At 43.4% G+C, this 23125-nt stretch overlaps 1 protein-coding gene across 1 annotated transcript in view; it reads left to right on the forward strand.

The window, feature by feature from the left end:
• IGFN1 (immunoglobulin like and fibronectin type III domain containing 1) overlaps window positions 1-22100 on the forward strand; it is a 58266-nt gene extending 36166 nt beyond the window's left edge. Inside the window, exons 17-24 of the mRNA XM_054981183.1 lie at window positions 5579-5752; window positions 7428-7556; window positions 9511-9813; window positions 12893-12981; window positions 14439-14634; window positions 17610-17909; window positions 18148-18474; window positions 19754-22100. Of these exons, the coding sequence (XP_054837158.1) occupies window positions 5579-5752; window positions 7428-7556; window positions 9511-9813; window positions 12893-12981; window positions 14439-14634; window positions 17610-17909; window positions 18148-18474; window positions 19754-19767 (1532 nt within the window). The 3' untranslated portion in view covers window positions 19768-22100. The remainder of the gene's footprint in view (window positions 1-5578; window positions 5753-7427; window positions 7557-9510; window positions 9814-12892; window positions 12982-14438; window positions 14635-17609; window positions 17910-18147; window positions 18475-19753) is intronic.
• The last annotated feature ends 1025 nt before the right edge of the window (window positions 22101-23125 follow it).

Below are 23125 nucleotides of genomic sequence, written 5' to 3' on the forward strand. Positions count from 1 at the left end.
CAACGCGGCCAACGCAACCTATACCGAGAGGACTTTTCCCCCAGCCGCGCCCGGGAGTACCTCCACTGCGCCAGCCACGACCGCACCCGCAACAACCTCTACCACAGAGACCACAGATGCCGCCAGCTCCGCGACCCCTCGGCCCGCTAGACGTCTATCCAATGCCGGCCCCGGCCCCGCGACAACCCCTCGAACCGCTCGATGTCTATCCAATGCCGGCACCGGTTCCGCGACAAGACCTCCCGATGGGTTGGGTCAAGTTGGATGCTACGTTCGATGGGGACCCTTCCAAATTGGGATTTTTTCTAGTACAAGTAGTACAATTTTTTAATCGTTGGGGACATCTTTTCGGAAGTGAAGCTAGTCAAATCGAACATCTGGGGTCACGTCTTCACGGCAAAGCAGCTGACTGGTATGTAGGACTGTATAACGTGGGGGCCCCCGAGTTAGATACCCTCCAAGGGCTGGTAGACGCAATCCGAGCTCAATATGAGGATCCCCTAGAAGAAACCAGAGCCCGGACAGAATTGCAGGCTATCAGGCAAGGCAACATGTCGGCTAGAGACTATGCCGCCAAATTCCGACAACTTGCTGCCAAATGCCCAAGGTGTGAGGAATCCACCAAAATAATCATGTTCAAACAGGGTTTAAACCCTAGATTGCTAGACAGGGCTTTAATGCAAGATAACCCTCCTACGCTGTTAGGGTGGATACAATTAACCTGTGAAGTAGAAAACCGTCTGATGGAAGTTCGTTTGGTGGAGCAACACCAACAACCTCCGGGTCAAAGACGATCCTCCACTCCTGCTCGAGGGAGCCGGGGGGCTGGCTACGCTATCCGTGGAGCGAGAGATGCTAGATGGCAACAAGGATTGTGTTTGCAGTGTGGACAAAGTGGTCATTTTGCAGCGCAATGTCCCTATCGGCCTGTGCAAAGACCTCTGCTCCAACTCAGACGCCCAGCCCCCGCTGCCTACCCGGCGCCTACGCGCCCTACCCCAGCCCCCAGAGCGGCAAGAGGTAGGGGAGCGCCGAGATGAAATCCCCCTGAGAGGGGGCTAGAATTGGAAGAAATTATGGAATATGACCCGACGGCGTTGGCGGGAGGGGAGACTCCAGAAAGCCCCTCCTTGGGAAACGAAATGGATCTGTCGTGAAAGGACCCAACCGACAGATCAAACCTCAGTCAGTTCCAGTTTCGAACCGACCGTACGGGTCCATACTCTTCATACCAGTGACTTTAGTAAATTCTGACAAAAAGATGCATATCCGGGTACAAGCCCTCATTGATTCGGGCTGCTCTAGAGACATTATTGCGCCAGCCTTGGTAAACGGACTAGTGCTCCCTGTCAAAGAATTAGACATACCGGTCATTTTCGAGCAAATGGATGGCACTAACATGAATCCAGTAACTACAGAAACCATGCCAGTCATTACAGGCATGGGGCAACATTGGGAAAAAAGATCTTTCGTTATTAGTGCCACCGCAAAGTACCCTTTGATCCTGGGAAGCCGATGGTTATGCGATCATAACCCTTACATCAATTGGGCAGAAGGAAGCATCACCTTCACCCATGAGTCCTGCAAAAGTCATCGGTGGAATCAAAATTGGGGAAAAGATCCTACCACAACCGAACTGGCTCTCCTCTCCCAAGAAGAAATCAATCTAATACCCAAGCAATACAGGGCGTACACACAAGCCTTCACAGAAGAAGAAGCCAACTCGTTGCCTCCTCACAGGAGGACAGACTGTGCCGTGGAAATTTTGCCAGGCGCCTCGCTGCCCAAAGGCCGCCTATACCCTATGAGTCCCAACGAAAGAGAGGAGCTCCGCAACTTCATCGACCTCAACCTTCAAAGAGGATTTATCCGACCAGCTAACAGTCCCCATGCAGCACCAGTACTCTTTGTAAAAAAGAAAGACGGGGGCTTAAGATTATGCACGGACTTCCGAGGTCTTAATGCGGTCTCTTCCAGCAATGCCTACCCCATTCCGCTCATAAGAGATCTACTCAACGTCGTGGCCCAAGGTAAGATCTTTACGAAATTAGATTTGAAAGATGCTTACTTTCACGTTCGTATTCGAGAGGGGGATGAATGGAAAACAGCCTTCAACACATCACTCAGCCAATTTGAATACTTAGTTATGCCTTTCGGCTTGGCCGGAGCCCCCTCAGTTTTCATGTCCATGATTAATGAAGTACTGCATGAATTCCTCTATAAAGGTGTAGTGGTGTATCTGGATGATGTGTTAATTTATTCAGAAACCGAAGAGGAACACGTAGAATTGGTAAAGAAAGTCTTAACCACCCTCATGAATAACCAGTTACCTATTAAACTCTCTAAATGTGAATTTCACAAGACGGAACTCACTTACTTGGGCTATTGTATCTCCCGGGAGGGTTTAAAGATGGATCCCAGTAAAATACAAGCAGTACTCCAGTGGCAAACCCCCACAACCCGCAAGGAATTACAATCTTTCTTGGGCTTTGCCAACTTCTATAGAGAGTTTATTGCAAATTTCGCCCAAATCACACTCCCCCTAACGGAACTGTTAAAAACCAAAGATAAAGGGGACCAAGCCAAAAAACCAAGTGCGAAATTGGCTTGGACAGCAGAATGCCAAATGGCGTTCGACCACCTAAAAACGCAGTTTGTATCGGAACCCGTCCTACAACACCCCGATGAAAGTCGCCCGTTCATAGTACAGGTCGATGCCAGCGATACGGCGATTGGGGGGGTACTACTACAGCGGGGGGCGGATAAAAAACTCAAACCCTGCGCCTTCCTTTCCAGAAAGTTTTCAGAAGCGGAAAGGAATTGGAATGTATGGGAGAAAGAAGCTTTTGCTGTAAAAGCGGCTCTCACTACCTGGAGACATTGGTTAGAAGGGGCCCGCCATCCGTTCGAAGTCTGGACGGATCATAAAAATTTAGAAGCCTTGCGCAGCCCTCGCCGGCTAAACGCCAAACAACTGAGATGGGCGGAGTTTTTCTCCAAATTCGATTTCACATTAAACTTCCTCCCTGGGAAAACTAACTTCTTGGCGGACGCTCTATCACGTATGCCCCAGCACAAAAGCAAAAGGGAGGAGACGATAGACACAGTCTTCTCACCTACGTAACTTGGGGGAGTGGTGACAACGCGCAGCCGCACCACCCATTTCCCTCACACTGACCAAGGGTGGAGAGAAAAGTTGAAAGCTGAAGTGGAAAAGGAGGGGGAGGATGTGCCCAAAGACAAACTGCAACAATCCAACCAGGGGGAATGGCTCTGGGGGGATCGCTTCTATGTACCCAAAAGCTTGAGAAAAGAAGTGTTACAACGCTGTCACGATGCCCCCACAGCGGGACATTATGGATACTTAAAAACTCTTCATTTGGTACAGCGCCAATTTTGGTGGCCGGGCATGCGCAAAGACATTTCACAATACGTAGTGTCTTGCCCCATCTGCCTCAGCACCAAATCCCGAAAAGGAAAACCTCTGGGACTCCTACAACCCCTAGAAACGCCAAGCCGACCGTGGGAAATAATTTCCATGGACTTTATCACAGACTTGCCCCCCTCCAAGGGACACAATTGTATTTTGGTCGTGGTCGATTTATTCTCCAAGCAAGCTCATTTTATACCTTGTACTACTATTCCTTCGGCTAGAAAACTAGCGGACATCTTTATAAAAAATATTGTAAAAATACACTCTTTTCCATCCAAGGTGATCTCGGATCGCGGCGGACAGTTCGTTGCCAACTTCTGGCGGGAGCTTTTACAACTACTGGGCATTGAACAGGGTCTGAGTTCAAGCCACCACCCAGAAACGGACGGACAATCAGAAAAAACAAATCAGATATTAGAACAGTTCCTGCGCTGTTATATTAATTTCCAACAGGATAATTGGTTTGATTTACTCCCCCTGGCAGAATTCTCGTATAATAACAGCGTGCACGCCTCTACAGGAGAAACTCCCTTCAAAATCATCTATAGTTTCCACTTCAAGCCCTTTCCATTCGAGGCGCTTCCTCCCCCCGCTACAGCCTCCACCGACGTTACCGAATGGTGGGGGGAAGCAGCCCAACAGTGGACGCAGATCAAGAAACATCTCATCAAAGCCAAACAGGATTACAAAAAATACGCTGACCGCCACCGCGCGGCGGAATGGGAATTACAGCCGGGTGATCTGGTCTACCTCTCCACAAAGAATCTGAAAACAACCCAAACCAGCCGCAAGCTAGCGTTAAAATTTTTGGGACCATTTCCTGTTCGCAAAGTAATCAACAAAGTGACTGTTGCTTTAAATCTGCCAAAGAATCTTCGTCATGTACATGATACCTTTCACGTGAGTTTGTTGAAAAAAGCCCCTCCTGCTAACCAATGGCACACCCGTGCACCTCCAATCCCCACTCTGATCGATGATCAAACCCACTATGAAGTACAACAAATACTAGACTCTAAAATACAAAGGAACCAGTTATTTTATCTCATTCGGTGGAAGGACTTTGATTCTGGATTTGATGAATGGGTGAACTCTATGCACGTTCGTGCCCCTAGATTGATTAAGGCATTCCACTCCCGCTACCCACATAAACCTGGAGGGGGGCATCTTAGAGGGGGCAGAATGTCAGGTTCAGACTGCTTTCATGTATGCCTTTGCTTTACTGACTCCATTTTAATCCTTTCAGTGTGTAAGTGCTCTCTCTTCCAGGTGCCAAGGTTCCCAGGAAGCTATCTTGCAGAAATGGATTGTTTTGGCTACCGACGTTCCACCAAGAACCGGCCTTGGGAGCTTCTCGCTCTTCCGTCTTCAAAGGGGTTGTTTTGAGAACTGCGGGGGGAGGTTGGGCCTGCTGTGATCTGTTACTCTGTATCTCATGCTTTGCTTGTCATTGGTAACAATGCACATGTACCATCCTGGACTATAATGAACTAATTCATCAGGCTATAATGAACTAACCATCAGGCTAGTGGACTATAATGAACTAATTCTTCAGTAAAAGCCTTTTGGAAACAATGGACTGTTGTCTAATTGCAGAAGGTAGTCTGGAGTAAGAACGTTATCTAGCCACAAGTCTGACAGACTTGGAGGTTAAGGATTGTGGGCCAGGAAATCAAGGAGAGGAAGTTATTAGGTATATGTAGGTTTAGACAACTAAGCAGTCTATTTGGCTGCAACCTTTCACCATTATCACTGCTATTATTTTATGTGAGTGCATGCAGAGCATGGAAGTGATATGGTTGCTAAGAAGAGAGCTTACAATTTAACCTTTATTACCATTGTTCTCAGCTATTAGCATTAAAGATCAGCACAACTGAAACTTAATATGGCATATAATCTCAGCCACCTCAGCAGCATTCTTACAGTTTACTAACAAGAAGAAAATAAAATGTATCCTGAACTTAACCTACCGAGAATAACTAAACATCTTGTAGCTCTCACCACAAAATCTCAACCTTCCTTAACTATCTAATTTTTGAAAAGAAACTTTTATCTGAATACCTGTTCAAGAGATATAAGTGCTTAGAAATTATCCTTTTATTATAAAGTAGAATTGCTGTAACAATAATAAATATAATTTTTTCTTAGTTTTTCCTGGCCCTCCTGCTCCTCCTAAAATTGTCAGTGCCAACAAGGGTGCCATCAGTGTCTCCTGGGCACCACCACATAAAACAGGCAACTCAAGGATCTCAGGCTACACAATTGAGAAATGCAAAAAGGGCAGCAACACTTGGACCCCCGTCAGTGACTTGCCCATCACAGGTAAGCAGTTCAACATCAGGAAGATATTGGGAAGACTTCAGTGAGCAAGAGAGCAGAAGAGGTTAAAGGTAGAAGTTAGAAGACTGATTAGCCTCAGCAGCAGGGCAATGCTATTTCTTTGGGCTTTTACTAGAGTAACTGCATAGGATTGCTCTGCAGGTTACTAATTTAGGTCTGGGAGAAGATGAGGCTGGTTTGGACACTGCTGTATCCTGTTATGAGCAGAAGAGCCCTGCTAGATCATATAAGTGGTCCATCTAGTCCAGCATCCTGCTAGCACTGAATTTTGGATTTTTACTGCCTATGAATATGGAAGTTTCCTTTACTCTTTAGGACTAGTAGCTCTTCCATGAGAAAATAAGGCTTTGAACAAGGCTGTAGAAAACCTGCTTACCTAGGGGAAATGGATTGTTGTTTTAGAAAAGTCTTGCTGGTTCTGATGATGATGATAACAATATTTGATTTATATACTGCCCTTCAGGATGACTTAACACCCACTCAGAGTGGTTTACAAATATGTTATTATTATCCCCACAACAAAAAAAACCCTGTGAGGTGGGTGGGGCTGAGAGAGTGGGGAATCAAACCCAGTTCTCCAGGTTAGAGTCCCACACTCTTAACCACTACTCCAAACTGTCTCTCACCAGCTTGGTAGCAAAGTCCAGAAGAATCACCTTTGCTGCTACTGATTCCGCTGCAGATGATTTCTCTTCTGGCCTGCGGCCTGACTAGGATAAAAAGGCTTGGGGATCTCCATTCCTATTTGTATCTGATGAAGGGAGCTTTGACCATCAAAAGCACTGTTTTGTTGGTCTTTAAGGTTCTATTGGACTTGAACCTTGTATGAAACTTGGCAGGGGTTATGCCATGAGCAAGAAAGAAATACAGTGGTCAAAGCTATGAATCAGTGCTGTGGAAAAGGTTAAAGGGCCAGGATATCCCAGCCAGGATTTCACCTTTCTATTCCATCACTCATTAAAGAATTCTTACTTCTCATGCTTAGCAAAGTGTGTTTTAGAATAACTGCATTTTTTACACTGTGGCTTAATATTATTGTTGTTTAAACTTGTGATAAGGTTGTTATGCACACAGATAATTGAAAGGAGAAGCTGGTAGCACAACTCATTTATACTGTTTACATTTCATTTGTGTAACCTCCACACCACAAACTCCTTCAGATAATCATATGGAAGTTCTATCAGGCCTTCTTCTTCCTAGTAGTGCTGATGCCGATGCTGTGGTAATACACAGGCCGTTTTCACACACACCCATAAGCATCTGGAAGATCGTGCAAAACTCACAGCATGAAGCATCTTCCTAGCACAATTTCCCGGCATGATCCCCTTTAATGGCATGATGACGTCAGAAATCATGCCATTAAATGGGATTGTTCCACTTTGCGCAATCTTCCAGAGGCTTTGGACGTGTGAAAACACCACAGCTCTTTATTGGTCATTCTGTGATGGGATTCATAGGACAGGTGTAAGCTGAGGCAAATATTGCTGTGGTGTTATGGCCAGGAAACAGACAACTATATTATACAAAGAAGACCTTATTATTTCTTCTGTAGCTGTTTACTACCGAACTCAAACTAGGATACCTTTAAGAAAAGACTGACACCAGTAAGATAGCAAAAAGAAGTTTCATGATCATATTTTATTATTTCTTTCCATAGACAGGAAGTACACAGTAACTGATCTGAAGGAAGGCCTGCAGTATGAATTCCGTGTGGCTGCTATCAATAATGCAGGGGTGGGTGAGGCTAGCTCACCCTCAGAAGCTGTTTTTGCTCGTGATCCCATGAGTAAGTGGTTTGGACAATATCTCCTACTGGATATGGCTCTGGAAAGCAACATAGATTGTGGGTCGAAAGCTAATTCACACAAAATGTTTTTACATGTTCATAAATGCACCTGATCACTTGATGAAATTTGTGTTTAACATGTCAAATTAGAAATGGGCACGAACTGAAATGCGAACCAAAGTTCGTGATGAACCGGGCTGGTTCATGGTTCGCGAATCACTGGTTCATCAGAGCCCATTTCTGGTGAACCGCCACAAACTTTAGGCTGGTTCGTTTGGTTCATTTTTTGATTCGTCACTGCAGATAGCCTGGCACCGAGCAATCAGTTTCCTAGGCAACAGGAATGGACTTCCTGCAGACCTTCTGCTGGCCCGGAAGTGACCTTCCGCTGACTCGGAAGTGACAGTTTGTTGACCTGGATGTGACGTTTTTATGAACCAAACAAAACGGTCCACGAACCGGGGCAGGTTCATGAAATGCGACGAACCACAAACTGCACAGTTCATTTTTTTCCTGGTTCATGCCCATCTCTATGTCAAATAGATCACAAGAAGTGACAACCAATCACCTCAGTACTGTTGAATCTGCACCTTGTGTTAAGGAAAGCCGCAGTGATAGAAATATTCACTAGCCACACCCACAAGGAACTGATCATGAGAAAAAGCATAAGGAGGGAAATATAGCAGTGGCATTTCTACATGTTAGTTTATTACAGTTTATGAGTCTCAAGTATGTAACAAATATGGTAACACAAGGTATTGTAATACTGTTGGTAGTGGAACATTATGGGATTTCCAGTGAATTATTAAAAAGTGAGGACAATTTACTAACGTGGATAAAAAGTAAGGAACAATTGCCACTTATAGGAAGAACTGTGAGTAGAGCTTTTCCACCATACCTAGGAAAATGGAGTTGTTCAAGAAGTCTTTTATAAAAGGTAATAGAATTATAATATAACCTAATGGTTCAGGAAGTTGTTTTATAAAGGGAAAGGGACTCTGGATGATACCAGTATGTATAGGAAACATCTTCACTTTGTTCCACATATTGACCTGTAGTTGCTGCATTGTTTTCTAATGATGTAATACCATTTTTCTGTATTGTTTCTGCAGTGTGTATCATAATTTGATTTTGATTGATTTATTGGATTTTTAGCCCTCCCCACAAGCAGGCTCAGGGCGGGTTACAATCATAGATAAATTACTACAAATAAAACCAGTAACATAAAACTCAGTACCAACATGGATTTCAACATTCCAGGTGGTGCACCCTTCCCCCTTTCCCTGTCCACCATACACAAGGGAAGAAAAGGGTGGAGGTGTGGGTTGGTGAACCTCTAACTCCTCAAGCATGGAGAGGCAGATGGACCATATTCTCCTCCCCACTGACAGGAGACCAGCAGGGAGGCTAATTAGATGGATCCAGTGCTGGCCTCAACCATATGCCTGGCAGAACATCTCTGTCTTACAGGCTTGCCGAAAAGATACAAGATCTTGGCGGGCCCGAGTATCTTCAGACAGAGTTCCACCAGGTAGGGGCCAGGACAGAAAATGCCCTGGCCCTGGTCAAGGCCAGCCAAGCCTCCCTGAGGCCAGGGACCACCAGTAGGTGTTTACTTGCAGATCTTAAGAGCTCTCTGAGGTACATATGGGGAGAGGTGGTCCCTCAGGTATGCTGGTCCCAGTCCATTCATGTCAAATATGCTCTTCTTATTCAGATTGCTGTAATTCCAGTCATAGTACATTGCTCTTTATATTGATTGTATCAATTTACACTGTGTAAGTTGAGTCTCATTGAGAAAGGTAGACTATAAATACAAGAAATACATAAATATATAAATAAATAAATAATAACAGGGTACTAATACACATTACAATAAACAATGAAGGTAATGGAGGCAGAAATGTAAAAGTCTTTGAAATGTAGAAATTTTAATTAATCATCCCTTTTCCAGAACCTCCAGGTCCAGTGAGGGATCTTAAAATGGTCAGTGCTGACTACACCAGCATCTCCTTGTCATGGATGAAACCAGAATCAGAGGAAGAAAGCCAAGCAAAGGGCTATATTGTAGAAATACGACACTCTGACATTCTGAAGTGGACCCAGTGTAATCCTGTCCCAATACCAATGGCTAGTTATACAGTGAGAGGGCTAAAACCCAAGGAAATGTATTTCCTGCGTGTGAGAGCAGTCAACGATGGAGGTTTGGGAGATCCAGTTGAACTGGACACTTGCATCCAAACTGTTCCTCCCTCTGGTGAGTCAAAACAGACGACTTGGGCATTGGGAATTATGGCTTGGATGCAGAATACCCTTTCCATGGACACAAGGATTTCCACCCATGGAGCATGAGTTTCCTTTTCCAAGAACAGGATTGGAAGGCATTTGGGGCTACCACAGAAGGTGCAAAGGCAGGAAAACATGCTATGTGGGCAGAAATCCTTGTGCACACAGAAACACTATTCTGGATCAAAGTCTATTAGTATATAAAAGACAATCCAGAAATGTCATATTTTTGTAAAAAAAATCCATTCTTACTGCTGCTACTATTAATAGTACTATTACTACTGTTAGTAATATAGATATGCATGTATTTATTGTAAAGGTTGTCCTAGGTATTAACTCACAGCACAGATATGGCATGTTCACTTCTGAGGGTGCCTATTGGCACAGAATGTCAAGGGGTTGTGGGCAGTTGGGCAATTTGCAATGGTGGGTGAGGGGAGTTGCAGAAAGGATTCGTTCAAAGGTGGAAGTTTTAAAGAATAAGATTGAATGGCTAAAATGAAGAAGGAAAACTAAGCATCAAAATATATTATATTCAGAACAAGCAGGGTGGGGTGTGATAGACTGCAGTGTCTCAAGAAAAGACTGATGAAGTATATTTGAGACAGATTTGTTCAAACTTTAGCTTTTAAGACTGTCCTTTTCCATGTGAGGAAGGTGTATCCTCTGGAGATGAAGGGGAAAAGCAATTTTTGTGATTACTCTTCCCCTGCAGAGTCCCATTTCCTTCCCATACTGGTCCCTGGGATTTACTGACCTCTGGAGCTTGATTTCAAAGAGTGTAGCAGGTTGCTGTGGGAAGAGGAAAATGCCCATTTATGCAGCAGAGCTCTGCTGGGTCCATACCTTACAGCTCTAGCACTTATTGCAGATACCAGAGAAAAGGCACAGATAATTCTTTTTAATATGCTGCAAATCTGGATGTGCCATATATTCAGGTTTTTCTCTTCTGGGCAAAGTGATCTCTAGAGCAGTAGCTGACCAACTCCAGATCTTCTTGGATAACTCTGATGCTTTTAATCCATTTCACTTGGGATTCAGGACAGGCTATAACTGCTCTGCTGGCATTAGTTGATGATCTCCACATAGACAAGGGCCATGCTTCTTCGTTGTTCCTCCTGGATCTATCTGCAGCCTTTGATACAGTAGACAATGCTATCTTATTGAGGCATTTGGAGGCAGAAGTGGGTATCAAGGGATGTGCCTTAGACTGGGTTAAATAGTTTCTCTTGGAATGGACTCAAAGGATAGCTGTTGGGGACCAGCTATCTGCAGAAATGGAAATTATCTTGTGGAGTTCCACATGATGCTATCTTATACCCCATGTCATTCAATCTCTATGTAAAGGTTTTAGGAGAACTCATTCATAGCTATGGAATTGGATGCCAACAATATGCAGATGCGACCCAGCTCTATATTTCACTATCTAAATCACCATGGGATGCAGGAGAGCTCTTGAGTCACTGCTTAACTGCTGTGGTCAAATGGCTAAAAGCAAACAAATTGAAACTGTACCCAGACAAGATGGAAGTGATGCTGGTTGGAAAAGCAGAGATCTTGAAGGACATTGTGTTTCTCACTTTTGATGGAGTTCATCTGACCTTTGCAGACCCAGTCAAGAACCTAAGGGTTTTATTGGATCCAGTGCTACTGCTAGAAAAGCAAATTAAGGCAGCTGCAAAAAATGCTTTCCACAAACTCAGCCAAGCCTGGAAGATGGCCTCTTACCTTAACACAGCCAATCTGGCCACCTGAATCCATGCCATGGTAACATTGAGATTTGGCTACTGCAATGCACTGTACATTGGTCTCCCCTCTAAGTTAACTCGGAGACTCCAGTTGGTACAGAATGCTGCAGCTCAACTATTATTGGGAGCTAGAAGAATTATGAATATTACTCCCATTCTACAGTCACTCCATTGGCTTCTTATCAGTTACCAAGCCCAATTCAAGGTATTGGCTATCACCTATAAAGCTCTCCATGGGCTTGGTCCATTGTATCTACAGGACCACCTCTCTCCCTGTATTTCACCACAACAACTTCCCTCATCTGAACAGGGCCTTCTGAAAGTGCCACCCTTCACATGGGGAAAATCAACAAATGTCCATACACGGGCATTCTCTGTGGTGGCCCCCACTTTACGGAATGGTCTACCTGAGGTTAGGAAAGCTCCCACTCATCTTGCTATCCATAAATGATGCAAAACTGAATTATTCAAGAGAGCTTTTTGCTGAGATAGGAGGGCTGTACTGTAAGGAAGTGGTCTCAAGAGATCCATCAGTTAAAGGATAGGGAATCTATCAGTAAAGGGTTAAGGAGGGACCACAGGCTTTACACTATTGCTGTAAACAGTGAGGAACCATAGGCTTCACTACTGCTGTGATAAGAATGATCCTACTGCGTAGTTTCTATGTTGTTTAATACAGAATTTGCCTGAGCTCTGGTTCAACATTGTTACATCTTTAAACTTATCTTTTTTTTCTTTATATGTTGCAAATAGCATATATATACCCATTACACATATATTGAAATGTGATATTGATTGGACTGACTCACACTGTGTAATCCGCCTTGAGTCTCAGTGAGAAAGGTGGGTTATAAATGACATTTAATTAATAAATAAATAAACAAGTAAGTAAGTAAGTAAATGATGGCTTGGATCCAAAGGTGCTGCTTTGCTGGTGTAACAACACTTACACTAATGGAATGGCATTTTTATTGGTGGAGGAAAGAGGGCAATTATTATCTACTCCTAAATTCCACTGTGGTCCTCTAATCCACACAGTTTGTGAGGGTCCCCTGATCTAGAGGGGCAGAATTTCATGGAGCTCAATGGGATGCAGTGGGAAGGGTAAAGGTAGGAAAGTCCTGTTCTCTGTCCGCTCTCTCTGTGTATATGTGTCTGTGTGTGCATATATATGTGTGTGTATGTACGCAGGCATGCACAGGCATGCAGTAAGTGTTATGTCTAGGCATTCACTATAGTTTCAAGGTGTCTCCAGGTATGCATCATAAATCTGGAATTTGCTTGGTTTTTTTTTCATTTCAGTCCATCCCAAGCTCCTAATAAATGACACTATGAAAAGCTTCATGATGGTCAAAGCTGGGAATACCATCCGTGTGCGCATTCCTTTTGAAGTAAGTATAGCTCATTGCTGAGAACATTCCATTATTTTCTGAAACTCAGACTACAACACCACAAATGGATTTCTTAATTTTGTTGTACAGGCTGCCGGTAAATTTTGTAATCTTTTTGTGTCTCACTTAATATTCACCATGGTAATGCCACTGAAAATATCTTCCCTGCTAGTAAGTGAGTCCCCACCGCAGCTCTAATATTTTGAACCTCAACTTGTACTAAAAATGCATTCATACACATATATACTAGGAATGGAGCCTAATTTTAAGTCATTGGATCTTGCTTCCAACTAAACAAGATTTATAATTGGGTGCTTATGTTGACCTTTCAAAGTCAAAGTGAAAAAGCTACCTAAGTTCAGTAATAGCCCAGTGGCACCCCATAAGCTAAGGTTTGATCCTGAAAAAAATTGTTTTACAGGGGATCACCTTTGGCAGTCCTATCACATTTTAATTAATTTTCAGTGATTGGTTTGTAGAGCTTCACTTATATAGCAAAGAACAATATTGTCAAAAATTGTAGCTCTTTTTGATTTTCTAAGTAACGTGAGTGATCAACAGCACAACCCTGAGGGGGGAGGGGTACGAAACCATTATTTCCATCCCCATTGAACCATGGAACTGCAGTCAAGCAGAAGATCTAAGATGCTTGGGTATATACGAGTGGAGGCAGTCCTTCAGCTACTCAGATCCTAGACCATTTAAGATTTTAAAGGGGATTACCAACACTTATAACTGTGCCCAGAAACAACTTAGCAGTTATCTGTTCCCCACAACATTCCCATTAGAGTTCTCATCATCAGACTTAGAACCCATTGTAGTTTCCAGACACTTTTGGGGGGCACTCCCAATGCAGCATATTACATTAGTTCTGGATAGTTCTAATGTATGTATAAGCATTGTAGAATATATGGGCAGCGCAATCCTGAGGTCCACCGTGCCACAGGCACTTGCATGCCTATGTACCTGCAGCACTGCTCGTCCGCTCCCTAAGGACTTTCATGGGAGAGATACACTGGCAGCTGAGCCCAGCAAGGCGAGGCTGCAGTTGGGAGTGCACATCCCACCGTTCCCCTGACAAACCTGCCAGCATTCTTCAAGGGCTGTGCTGCCCCTATGACAGGTGAGTGAGTGGCAAGCAAATGCTCCTGTGGTCATGGCACCCACATGAAGGCACGCGGGTGAGGTGAGCTACATGGTTGAGCAGCAGGCAGGGTGCATTGCCCCCCTCGAAGGTGCAGCCCACAGCAAGGAGTGTGTGTGTGGCAACTGCCCTGCCGCAAGGGAGGGACCCGCTGGGGGGGGGGCTGGCCAGGGCAGCCCCAGAACTCACCATGGGCCCAGCCATTGAGTGTGACCCACCAGTGAACAAGGAAGGGGCTGTGCCAGTGGCCTAGGTGAACAGTATGCTACTGTTAAAAACAGAGTGGGTTCAGTGTGTGTTTATTTTTCAATAGGCTTCCCCAAATCCTGAAGTGATTTGGTTGAAGGATGGGCTTTCTCTGCCCCATAAAGCCACAACTGCTACCAGAGAAGGCCTCACCCAGATCATTGTACCTGGAGCTGAGTTTTCTGACAGTGGCCTTTATACCATCACCCTCCAAACTGAGCGTGGAAAGAAAGAGACTTTCAGCTTTCTAGTTCAAGTCACAGGTAACAAGCACACATAGGGTTTGCAACAGTGCATGTAGAACTTGCAAGACGCATTCATTCTTCTTGAAAACAGGCTCAGTAGCATATTCTGCCTAATGAATTGTCTCTGAGCTAAGCAAGCAGGAGATATGCAGGTTTTCGATTGTCCATAAAAGGGATAAAGCTTGTGAGGCAATTAGAGATCACAAGTAGAGATGGGCACGAACAGAAAAAAACCTGAACATGATGTTCGTTGTTCATTGCCATCCATGAACAGGGACTCATGAACACTTACGAGCATGACCTGTTCACAAACATGTTTGTGGTTGAATGTTCTTGGGGGCCAGCAGGCTCTCCTCCAGCCACCATCCAAGTTTGGTCAAGATTCCTACTATACCACCCCCAGAAACCAGACCAGAGCAGGCACCAGGAAAGGTACCAATAATAAATAATAGTTTGGTCCCAGAGCCTGGCAGCAGCCCTGGAACTTGAAGGGGTAGATCCCTACTGCACCACTCCCAGAAACCTTACCTGAGCAGGCACCAGGAAAGGTACCAATAATAAAAAATAGCTTACCCCAGAGCCTGGCAGCAGCCCTGGAACTTGAAGGGGTAGATCCCTATTCCACCACACAAAAAGAAAAGTCAAGCTCCAATGCACTCTCCCTGTCTCTCTATCAAAATGCCAACAGCAGCTGTCTCTCCCTCTCCACTGTCGGAAAAGCCAGAGCTGGGAGCCCCCCTCCCCCCTGGTCTTTGCTTCCTTGTAACAAATTTGTTCTCCACACTTGGAAGGAAGACCTGCCTATCAAGCTAAATTGGGCTTAGATTGGGGTTTCCAGGGCAACAGCAGGAGTTCAGACAGAGTTCAGACAATCCCCGCCCAAGTTGCCAAGGGAATTGATTGCAGGTGCCAGACTGTCTGGCTTGACGAACAGCAACAAACAGGCTTGCAACAACCGGCTGTCCATTTAGAATGGGGCCTCATGAACAGCTTGTTCTCGAACAGCTGATTGGGCTGTTCGTGACTTTTTTTGTTCATATTGTTGTTCGTGCCCATCTCTACTTCTGAGTAGGCAGAATATGAGCCAGACTAAAGTCTTAAAATCAGGGCTGAGCAAGACAAGATGCTGAAGATCCATGATCTGGTTTCTGGCACACTTTCCCTGCAAAAAAGAGCAGCAGTGGGAAGACACAAATGTGGATCAGGAATAGAGGGGTTAACTTTTTAGTCTTGTCCCATTTTTCCAGCATCAGGTGCCACTAGGGAGAACGTACTGTAGAGCGATATGCAAACTAATATCTGTTCTGTAAGGGAGATTTGATGTTTGAAAAACCTCACCCAGTTTGGGGTGGGGGGAGAAGAGTGCGATCATGCCTTTAACTGCTTTCACATATACTGAATACTGCCCATGCAATCCACTTTAGCGATTGTTTACAACTGGATTTTCCCATCTCACACAGGCTGCTTCCACATGTCCTTAAAGGGATGGCCTACTCACAGAACACTGGTGACTTTTCCTCTTCCCTCCACACATCCTCCTGGTGCTATGCAAACCTGGTGCAGGGCATATACCTACTGTTTTCCAGGTGTTTTTTTTGCGAACACACTTTCTCCAGTCTTTTCTTTTGGCGCAGCTGGTCAGAGTACTTTTTCTTCATTCCTGGGCATGTAGATGCTAAAAGTGTTCCAAGGAAGCCTCCAATAGCCGCCCAGCAGCTCCCTCCAAGTTCTCAGCCTGTAATAATACATGCTCAGAGCAAAAAAAAAACACACAAACATTTGAAAGGGAGGTGGGCAATGCTGACAAAAGTGCCTGACCTCTCTGCCAAACCCACTTTTTCTAGGAGCTGCTGAGGCTGCCTGCAACCACAAAGTGCAAGGTAAGTGCTTTTGGGGAGTGTGTGTGGATGCTGAGTTTTCAGAGCAACTCAACAAAACACACACTAAGCAGGACAAGGATGGGAAAGAGTAGCTGTGTGGAAATGGCTACAGTAAAATCCAGTTGCAAAATGCATTGAAAGTGGATCGAAAGTGCATTATTCCATGTGTATGAAAGCAGCCTTTGTTGCAATCCAAATTGGGGTCTCCCGTGGCTATTCTTTATAAAAGATTAATGTACAGAAGAGCCAAGTCAAGGATTTTCCAGTGTCATTCCTGATTCCCTATACACCGTTTTTCTTTATCATCTCCATCAGTACCCATCTTCCAAACTAGCAGCTCCTTTTTGCCCCATACCTCTTTGGGTTTTCTTCTGAATTCCAGACAATTATCTCCCTCTTCAGATTTTAATGCAGCAGATTTCAAGAAACACCACACTGAAATCTGAAGGTGGAGTTAATCATCTGAAATCTGAAAGAAACCCCGAAGAGGTATGGGGCCAAAAGTGGCAAAAATTGTCCATGCGAAAAAAGCCATAGTCCTCACTTTAAAACTAATTTATTAACAGGGCTTTTTTTCTGGGAAAAGAGGTGGCGGAACTCAGTGGGTTGCCCTCGGAGAAAATGGTCACATGGCGCAGAGGGTAATCTAAACTCCCCTCTGTCTGGAGATCAAGGGGCGGGGCCACCAACCATGTGACCATTTTCAAGAGGTTCCGGAACTCTGTCCCACTGCATTCCTGTTGAAAAAAAAAACATTTTTATCCTGCCTTTCTTGCCATAAGCAGTGACTGAAGCCAGCTTACAAAACCAGCCAAATCTAGCAGCAACAAGACATCAAAATAATAAGCTTAATAGCAATAGACACAATCTACCATCTGGCCTAATATCCATCAATATCTTACTTGGAAAAAAATTACATTGCCTGTGGAACTGGACCAAAGTAGGAGCCCTCTTTTGAAAATCCATCCTGGAGAGCAAGCTCAGGTGTTGGCCAAATGAATGGCTCTGATAGAGGGCTCCGATAGGAGGAAATTATGAGAGGACTTGAGGTGGTGCACAAGTGGTTCAAAATCCTAGCAATAGCACCTGACTTCATTTGTTTTCATTTTGCAGATGTCCCAGAATCGCCCGGTCCTATTCAGCTGGTTGAGAATGTCCCTGATACAGTGACTCTGATTTGGGAGCCTTCGCCAACAGAGAAAAGAGAAAATAACCTCTATTATATGGTCATGAAACGTGATGCCAGCAAGGGATCATGGGAAATGGTATCTGATCTCATTTACACCAACAAGTGCACCGTCTCCAATTTTGTCCCAGGCCGAGAATATTATTTCAGGGTTTTGGCAAAAAACTACATGGGAATCAGTGACCCTTCTGAAACAGTACAACCTTGGAGTATTCACCGAGCAAAGGGTAAATGGGCTTTGAAGTAAACCAGTGCTGATTTGTTGACTGCCTGTACTGTAAAGGAAGTATTCGGTAATTGGATTCTCTCATGAGTCAGTTTTTCTCCTACATGTTACAATTTCCCCAGAAAACTTGTTTGAATAAACAGAAGTGATCCAAGTGTATTCACAAAATATCTGAAGGGCATTTGCTTAACTTTAATTTAACCCTTTGTGATCTCATTTTATTTTTGTGCCTCTTACAGGTAAATTTGAAGTCAGGCTTCCAAGATATAAGGGGGTCAACCAAAACCAGCCTCCGCGATTTCTTGTCCAGCTGAAACCACACATTGTGACTTTAGGATTTGATTGTCACATGAGCTGTGCAGTGACTGGATATCCAGTGCCACAGATCACTTGGTACAAGGATGGCAAGAGCCTCTCCCAGGATCCTTCTTTCTTCAGCAAAAATGATTTTGGGGTCTGTTCCCTTGTGATCCCGGGAGTCACACCATCAGATGAAGGAGAATACAAAGTGGTTGCCAACAATGCACTCGGCCAGGCAGTCAGCAAAGCTATTGTCACCATAAAAGGTAAAGACCAATGAGTGGGTAAGGTCTGGCACACTCAATTCTTATGCTCAGTATATGAAGCCAGTTAGCACTTGATCACTGTTGGTATGATAGTACTCCATACTACACTCTCTGGTAGTCCTTCCTTGAGTTTAGTGGTAAATCAGCATACTTATGAGAGGGACAGGTGTTCAAAGACAGCATGGCAAGGGAAGTCCTAGGCCAACATTGGGAGACTTCCCAGCTTCAGCAGTTGCTCTGCTCCATTGCTGATCTCTCATTGGTGGATCAACAACCACACAGTAGAATCAAATGTTAGACAGGAGGACCTTCAGTGAAGATGTAGTACTCTACCTTGTCACAATGCTTTTAGAAAACTCCAAAAAAAAATTATCTGGATTCAGCCAGCAAGCAGTTTAGAAAACAAAGCAGATCAGGGTTGTGGTTTGGTTTGGAGTTTCAGATAAGAAAACAAATAGGAGAGTGGGACAAAAATTGTAGAATTTTTCTTTTGAAAACAGGAAGGACAAGAGGGATATTTTTATATAAGCTGAGGAAAATGAAGCAAAGATCTTTCACCAACAGAAAGCAAAGTTTGATTGTGCTCACCAGTGAATGTTAAAGGCCATACAATGTTACTTGTGCAACCTGTACTTAGACAGAGTTCTAATCAAAGGGAGTCATTTGAACAGAGATTCAAAGGTCCTCAGAATTTGTACTTCAAGTTCAGGGTCGATAGGTCACAGCATTTTATTGATTCTGTTCTATCACTTCTGATCCCTTTTGAGTCCCCAGATAATGTACATTCCCTGATATCAGCAATGTATGAATACAAATTACAAATCAATAACTCATGGAATAGACTTCAGAGCAGCATATAGTGTGTCCCCCTCTCCCATGCATATTGGCTTGGGTCCTACATGCTGCATAAACAGTGGCATTCCCACTTTCCCAGTCTGACTGTAACCAGGCAGTTCCTCCTGAAATGGTGATCCTGTGGGTCAGTGAATACTGCAGATACATCATAGGATTAAAGTGGAAGGCTACAGCGAGAGGGGGACAATCAGCAAAAATTGCCCTTCCCCTCATCCATGAGCATAAGTGCCTATTGCAAGCAGAAAGGAAACTTAAGGTCCAAGCCATAGTGTTAATTCCAATGAATGATGAGAATCTTTGTTAAATTAGACAATTTGTAGATTATATCTTATTACAATCTGTTTAAGTAAACAGTATCTGAATAATATAGTAATCATACCATCCTGAAATTTCAGTTCTCTTTCTTTTTCTTTCCTATGTTAAGAATCTACTTTTTAGTATGGATTCCACTATACCAGCTTTGCTCAGCCAGCTGCATGAAAATGCTTTCCTGTAGGACCGACTCAGTAACTGAAAGATGCATATTTATTGTTATCGGCACATGTGGAAAAACAGCCTTAAGAAGACTATGTTTGGTGTTGTGCGTGTGATCAAGGAAGACTTTTTTTAATTACAATTTTTGATAAAAAGAAAGCCTTTAAAAGAAAAACAATGCATGCAATTCTACTCAATGGACCTCTGCAGTACTGAACGCTGGTCTCATCTCAGACTTCAGTGGAAACAACACAATGGGACAGGGAGAAATATGGCTGGATGGTGGGCCACAAGAGAAGATGGTTTTGCAGTATTGAAAGAATTATTTGATGCATATTCACAGGGCTGCATTATCTGTTTAAGCAGAATGATGCTGTGTAAGGAGATACCTGTTCATCCTAGTGCGCTTTGGATTTCAAAAGTTTTGTCCCCTCCCAAATGGGGTCTGTTGGAATATGTGATTTATGTATTTGGTGGAGTATGGACTAAATGATTTTGTTCTTGAATACAAGGTCTTACTAGAGATGTTTCAACCTTCACTTGGGGCACACCTTACTCGTGTTGTGGTTTAAAGATGTAGCAACCTTGCTAAGGAGGCCTGCATCGCAACACTTGTATGGGATGCCTCCTCAGACACTCTCTTGAATTCCACAAAAAGTGGGGATGAAAATGTAATCAATCGTCCTTCTTGAATTAAATATTGGTTTAACAAGAAATATTTGGGAGAATGCCACCTAAGCAATATCTCCAGCACTGGAGGTAGATTCTTAACTGAGACTAACTTGATAACAGAAATGAAATTTTAAAGAAAGGGTATGCTTTACTGATTTTCAAACATGTGTCCTGGTGGCAAGTAACAAGATTAAACTTTTTTCACTTGCTGAACAGTGCTCTACATCCTGATGACTTCTAAAATGAGATCCACCTCCAAGACAAAATTTTTGCTGTATGTATTTTCTATAGATGATTTAATAAATAAAAAGATGACTATTTTTTTAAAAAGACATTTAGTTGACAGTCTCTTTAAATAAGAGACATATGTATGATGGACATATAAAGCTGCCTTATATTGAGTCACACCCTACTCAGCAGCTCTGCAGGGTCTCAGGATGTCCCAACTGGAACAACAGCAGGAGATGTTAGAGACTGAGCCTGGAACCTTGCCTAGGCAATGCATGTGCTCTGCTAATGAGCTACAGCCCTTCACCCTGTCTGCACCCAAAGTGTTGCCAGTCTTCAAGGCATAGTTGTGGTGATTTTAGTGGATTTTATCTGAGACAGGAGAATCCACTGAAGTTGCACTGAATGAATGATAGCTAAAAAGAAAAACAAGTTCACAAGGGTACCACTCTAGAACTTCAATGCTCAATGAGCTGCCAAACAGTAGGATTGGAGCATAGAGAAAAGAAGTGGCATTCACTGAGGTCTCAGAATGTTGCTTACTGGATTCCAAAATACTGATGTTTCCAAAGAGTTTTGGTTTTGCCTCAGTATTAATACTGTGTGGGCTAAAGAGATTCAGATTGGCAGTACATGAGGTTCTTTAACTAGAGATGCAAAAGACTGGACTTGGGATAGACAAAAAATGTACTATATATCACATAGCTTTGGCCCCGCTTAGTTTCTGTTGAGAAGCCTTGTGTGGGGACATCAATGCTTCTTTGCAGTTCACCATGCCTCTTCAGGTTTTCACAAAGCAACCAGATTCTGCTCATTGCGGTATTTGAGCAGCTGAAGTTCACTGACAGAGCAATAAAATGCAGTCCACACAATTCATACTTAGACAAGTTAATGCTATCAATCCTCCTGCTTCAAGATCAGTGCAATCCTAAGCAGTTATTCCAGTCTAAGTCCACTGATTTCAATGGGCTTAAACTGGAGTAACTCTGTTTAGAATTGCACTGCGTGCAAGCAAAATGCAAGGCAAACACTACTTGAGATAAATCAGGAAGAAAAATCCCTGAGTTCTCCACCAGAGGGACGTTTACTACACAGCTAGCCAAGGCCAAAAGCGGGAGCTCTGATAAAGCCTTTGTGGTCTTGATTTTGTATCTGCCATTGAAAAAGTTGCTAAGGCAGGGAAATGGTTTCCCTCTGCTGTTTATTTGTTGTTTTAAATGAAGAAAAATAATAAGGAGCATAAATACATGAAAAACTTCAGCAAAGGCCTTGAACATGCAAAATTGGACATTTGCTTCTTCCTGGTAAAACAGAGAGAATTGAAACTGCCCTATTCATGTTTTTTTAATTACTGTTGATATCATCATTGGAATGCCAAAACTGGTTTCAATAAACTTGTGGAAAAAGAATCTGTTTGAAATGTATTATTGCGACATCAGAAAAAAAATCATAAGGGAATTTCCATTCTTTTTCTAGTATTATGTTCTCACAGAGTATTTCTTATGTTTAAATTATGTAGGTTTAGCAAATAAGCACAGATTAAGTGTAGTGAGGAATCTGCAAAAGCACAGAGGAATGTGCTCAAGTTAGGGTTGCCAACTCCAGGTTGAGCGAGGTCTCCTGGAATTACAACTGATCGCAAACTACAGAGATCTGTGCCCCTGGAGAAAATGGCTGCTTTGGAGGGTGTACTGTACAGCATCATACCCCATGGAGTCCCCCCTTTCTCCAAATGCCACCCTTCCCAGGGTTCACCCCCAAATCTCCTGGAATTTCTCAAACCAGATCTGGCAACCTTAACATAAGGTGAATTTACACATACTTCTACTGCTTCAAAATTTGTGGCTTTTCATATATAATGCCCGAGTGCATACATAATAGATTAATCCTCCCAGATCATATTCGGAGCATTGTGTGTAAAGGACCATCTCCTCACATATGTACCTGTGTGCCACCTCTGGTCCTTAGACTACCACCTGCTGTTTGTACTTAAGGTAGTTCACCTGACATTAACAGGAGCCCATGCCATTTCCGTTGTAGCTCCTACTTTGTGTAATGGGTTTCTTAAAGTGAAGTAAAAACATTGTCTTTGGAAATTTTCAGGAGGCACTGAACTGCCATTTTATTTGCCAGGGATTTTAATGATGTATAGACTGCAGAAATCTTGGGGGGGGGGAGTTATTGGGGGGTTATTTTGTAAATTTTAAATTGTGATGCTTTAAATTGTAATTATATGCTACTTTGAGCCATGAGGAAAGCCAGGATATAATTATCTTCCTCTACAAAATGATTTTAAAAGTGGCTTTTTACAAGTTTTTCAATTGTATTACAATGTTCAGGCAACGTTACTTGAGATCTATGATGTTTAACAAGCAGTAGTGTGTTGCCTAAGCAATAGCACAATGCTCCATTTTCCTTCAAT

This window comes from Eublepharis macularius, chromosome 5 (assembly GCF_028583425.1).
Source record: "Eublepharis macularius isolate TG4126 chromosome 5, MPM_Emac_v1.0, whole genome shotgun sequence".
Classification (NCBI taxonomy): Eukaryota; Metazoa; Chordata; class Lepidosauria; order Squamata; family Eublepharidae; genus Eublepharis; species Eublepharis macularius.